Source organism: Andrographis paniculata, unplaced genomic scaffold (assembly GCF_009805555.1).
Source record: "Andrographis paniculata isolate CXL003 unplaced genomic scaffold, ASM980555v1 Contig49END, whole genome shotgun sequence".
Taxonomy (NCBI): Eukaryota; Viridiplantae; Streptophyta; class Magnoliopsida; order Lamiales; family Acanthaceae; genus Andrographis; species Andrographis paniculata.
This window is the reverse complement of record NW_026137583.1, coordinates 221,165-225,254: the sequence shown is the minus strand read 5'-3', so window position 1 is coordinate 225,254 and position 4,090 is coordinate 221,165. Positions and strand designations below refer to the sequence as shown.

Here is a 4,090-nt window from a genome sequence, read left to right as displayed (position 1 = left end):
TCATTCCCTAGGCTTAGTAGCATAGTCAAAAGCTATATGTGCAGAAGAAGGATCCAAAGGTTCTTTACCTCTGGTTGAAGGTCCAGCTTGTTTTTCCTTTATGAAATTCACAAATTGAGTCTTCAGCATGTCTCCTAGACTCTTCAGCTTCGCATTTTTCTTAGATTCAAGTCTAGATTCCATTTGAATTTGGCCGTGGACTATAGCAGGTTTCCTGTCCATAACTTCTATCACTTGTTGTTCTAGAGTATCCAACCGTTGTGATTGAGATCATGTCATCATAGGAGCATCAAAAGAGCAGCGAAGAATACCTGCTCCGATACCAAATTGTCACGCCTTTAGTAATGTGGACAGAGCGCAAGGAGATTAAGAGGAAAAAAAATAAAAAAAAGACAGGTAATTAGGTGTTTTTCTTCTTATTCCCTTCCTTTCAAGTAAAATATGCTATTTATACTGCAATTACAGTCTAAGAACGTAATTACATGACTCAGGCTTTTATTAATATGACACGCTTCTTTCTCTTTCATGACACAAGATAACTATGGGTGCAAGAAAGTTGTATTCGAGATGAGGGATTGGGTTTGGCTACGCTTACGGAATGAAAGATTTCCAGAGTTTTGAAAGCCAAAACTTACTCCATGTGGTGATGAGTCATTTCGAGTATTGGAATGCATTCATGATAATGCCTACAAACTTGAACTCCCAGGTGAGTACCAAGTTCATGATACTTTTAATGTTTATGACTTAAGCCTTTTTTATGTAGTAGATGAATATCTTGTTCGGGAGACAAGAAAGCTTTTCAAGAAGAAGGGACTGACGAGGACGTCCAATCTTCAAGGATTCAAATGCCCGTGGGACCTATCACTCGAAGCCGAGCTCATCAGTTTTAAGAATCCGTCATTGCGTTGACCCAACGATTTTTCATGGAGAATCAATTTAAGGATGATGCTTGGAGACCACTTAACCCTCACCTGACACTCTTTCAAGGGGACCCACAAGAATTAGAATTGAAAGATCAAGAGAATCACTAATTATGAAAGATTATCAACAAAATTACAAATTATGGAAGATCATCAAGAGAATCGTCACTTATGGAGGCTTCTAGAAGTTACCTTAATTTTTAATTTCTTTTATTATAAGTTTCCATATAGTATAATTTTATATCTAGAACTTACCTTATTATTTATTTCCTTATAGTTAGACTTACCTTTTGGTTTGTTTTCTTTATTATTTGTTGCCTTTTATTTTCCGCAAGGACCTCTATATAATGTCCTTGCCTATCATTGTAATGAGAACTTTTTACATCTTGAATCAAATTTCACTTTTATAATTTTCTAATGTTAGGGAGTGATTTCCTCGCATTTAGAGTCTCAAATCAGGTATATGGAGTGATTCCATCAGTTCGTGACTTCCAATCCTTTGCAGTGAGATTTTGTGTTTTAGCCTATGGATTGATTTCAGGCTCGAGACTTATTCTCATGGTTGGTTATCATCCATAGTAATTCACATTCTTTGCATTATCTTTTCTTCTCCCTTCTCTTTTCTTTTATCCATATTCTTAATCCATTAGTTCTATTAAACTTTATAGGTAAGAAAAATACATTGGGTTTATACACAGTCGGGGCGTGTCACTTCTCTACATCAACTTTCATTTTTGGCCAAAAGAAGTGTTCTTTTAACAAGTTTAAAGTGTTTGAAATTCCAAAATGACCTATTAATCCTCCTAAATGTGCCTCAGAAATCAATAAATGCCTTAGTGAACATAGAATGCACAACTGATTTTCACACATTAGGTACCCATTATGCAAATTATACTTATCGTAATAAGCATGCTTAAGACACCTAGCAAAAATTTCAGAAAAATCAAAATAATTTGCATATAAATCTTTCAATTCGGATAATCTAAACAATTTAGATTCAAGGGTAGCAACAAGAGTGTACCTTCGGGAGAGTGCACTGGCTACCATATTATCTTTACCTTTCTTGTATTTGATAATATACGGGAAGGTATCGATGAAAGAGATCCACCGGATGTATCTTGGACTCAACTTTTTTTGGGATTTGATGTGCTTCAAGGACTCATGGTCGGTATGGACAACAAACTCACGTGGGCACAAGTAATGTTGCCATGTTTGGAGAGCACGGACAAAGGAATAGAGTTCATTTTCGTATGTGGAGTAGTTGAAAGCTGCACCATGTAACTTGTCACTGAAGTAGGCCACAGATCTTTTATCTTGAGTTAGAATAGCTTCAACCCCTAAACAAGAAGCATCACATTCAACCTCAAAAGATTTTGAAAAATTGGGTAAAACAAAGATAGGTGCTTGTGTGAGATTTTGTTTCATTGTATCAAAAACATCTTGTTGAATACTTCCCCATTCAAACTTATCATCCTTTTCCGTAATGGCAGTTAGTGTGGTGGCAATGGTGCTGAAGTTTCGCACAAATCTTTGGTAGAAGCTTGCAAGGCCATGGAAGCTCCGAACATCCTTCACCTTCGTCGGTGTAGGCCATTCTTGAATTGCCTTCACTTTGCTTTCATCCACACTAATCTCATCTTTTCCTACAATAAAACCAAGGAAATTGCACTTGTCGACATAAAAGTCGCACTTCTCGTGGTTAGCAAACAACTTCTCCTTTCGAAGAACATCAAGTACATCATTAACATGTTTTGTGTGTGCATTAATAGATTGACTACAAATGAGTATATCATCAAAATACACAAAAACAAATTTGTTAATGAAATTCCTCAAAATATGGTTCAGCAACCTCATAAAAGTGCTCAGGGGATTTGTGAGTCCAAATGGCATAACAAGCCCCACTCATATAAACAAAAAGTTTTTCTGAAGGCTGTTTTCATTCATCACCTTGATTCATACGAATTTGGTGATACTCACTTTTCAAATCAATTTTGAAAAAGATCGCAGAATTGGGTGACAATATTTTACCGCAATTGCATTGACAACACGACAGTCAACGCACATCCTCCATCCCACAGCTTTCTTTAGCACCAAAAGTACGGGCACCGCATAAGGACTGGGACTCTCGCGAACCCATCCTTTGCTCAAGAACTCATCAACGTGCTTTTTGATTTCCTTTATCTCATCCGGATTGGCTCTATATGCTAGTTGATTTGGAAGAGAAGATTCCGGGATAAAGGAAATTTGCAATGCTAGAGGGAAGAACATTAGTGTCTTGATGAGACAAATATGAAGGCTTAGTCAATTAACAAACAATGTACTCCATTTTCCAGTTGATTGATCTTCTTCCTGTTAAAAAATAAGTTAGTCATCACACTCTCGTGTATAGAAGATCTGTCGGCATCTCCCTTACGCACGCCACTCATGTTTTTTGAATTTGAGTGTTTGCCTTTTGAAGAAGAGGGATTGGAAGATTTTTGAAAATAACACTGCTCAAAAATTTTATCTGGGTCAAGGGTGTTTGAAATGCACTTACTTTTCTTATCATCTTTTCCTACAAGGACTTTCTTGTCATTCTTTTGAGTTCTCTTCTCGCTTTGTTCCGCCGCATATTTTGTGTATAAATACTTTTGATCCTCGTTGACCTCTCTCGGACTCAATGGCTTTAAATTAATAGGTTTCCAAGATGGGAGAAAGTGTACCTATTACGATATCCATCATGAAGTACCTTCTTATCAAATTTCCAAGGCCGTCCTAGTAACACATGGCAAGCTTTCATCGGGGCTACGTCACACCTAACTTTGTCTTTGTACCCTTGAATATCAAACTCCAAATCCACTTGTTTGAGAACATTGATCTCGCCACAGTTGCTCAACCATTGTAAATTATACAGCTTCGGATGAACAAGGGTTTTCAAATCCAACTGCTTTACTGCAAGGTCACTCATAACATTAGTGCAACTACCTCCATCAATGATCAAGCTACTTACCTTTTCTCCCACTTTGCATCTCCCATGGAATAAGTTCTCCCGTTTGACATGGATGCAAAAAGATCAGGACTTGCTATTCCGCATATTCCAATCGGACCAGTCTTGAGAGCTCGAGCGAAAGCGTGCATTGAAAAATTGTAAGGCTTGATAAAGAAATTAAAGATTTGGAGCCTAACCGAAG

General features: G+C 37.3%; 1 protein-coding gene across 1 annotated transcript; it reads right to left on the bottom strand.

The window, feature by feature from the left end:
• LOC127252812 (uncharacterized) lies at nucleotides 1-3,867 on the bottom strand. Its single transcript, XM_051277142.1, has 5 exons — nucleotides 3,649-3,867; nucleotides 2,949-3,194; nucleotides 1,942-2,636; nucleotides 1,712-1,842; nucleotides 1-242 (listed from the first exon to the last, which is right to left on the bottom strand). The coding sequence occupies exons 1-5, from the start codon at nucleotides 3,865-3,867 to the stop codon at nucleotides 1-3; spliced, it is 1,533 nt and encodes a 510-aa protein (XP_051133099.1).
• Between the last annotated feature and the right edge of the window lie 223 nt (nucleotides 3,868-4,090).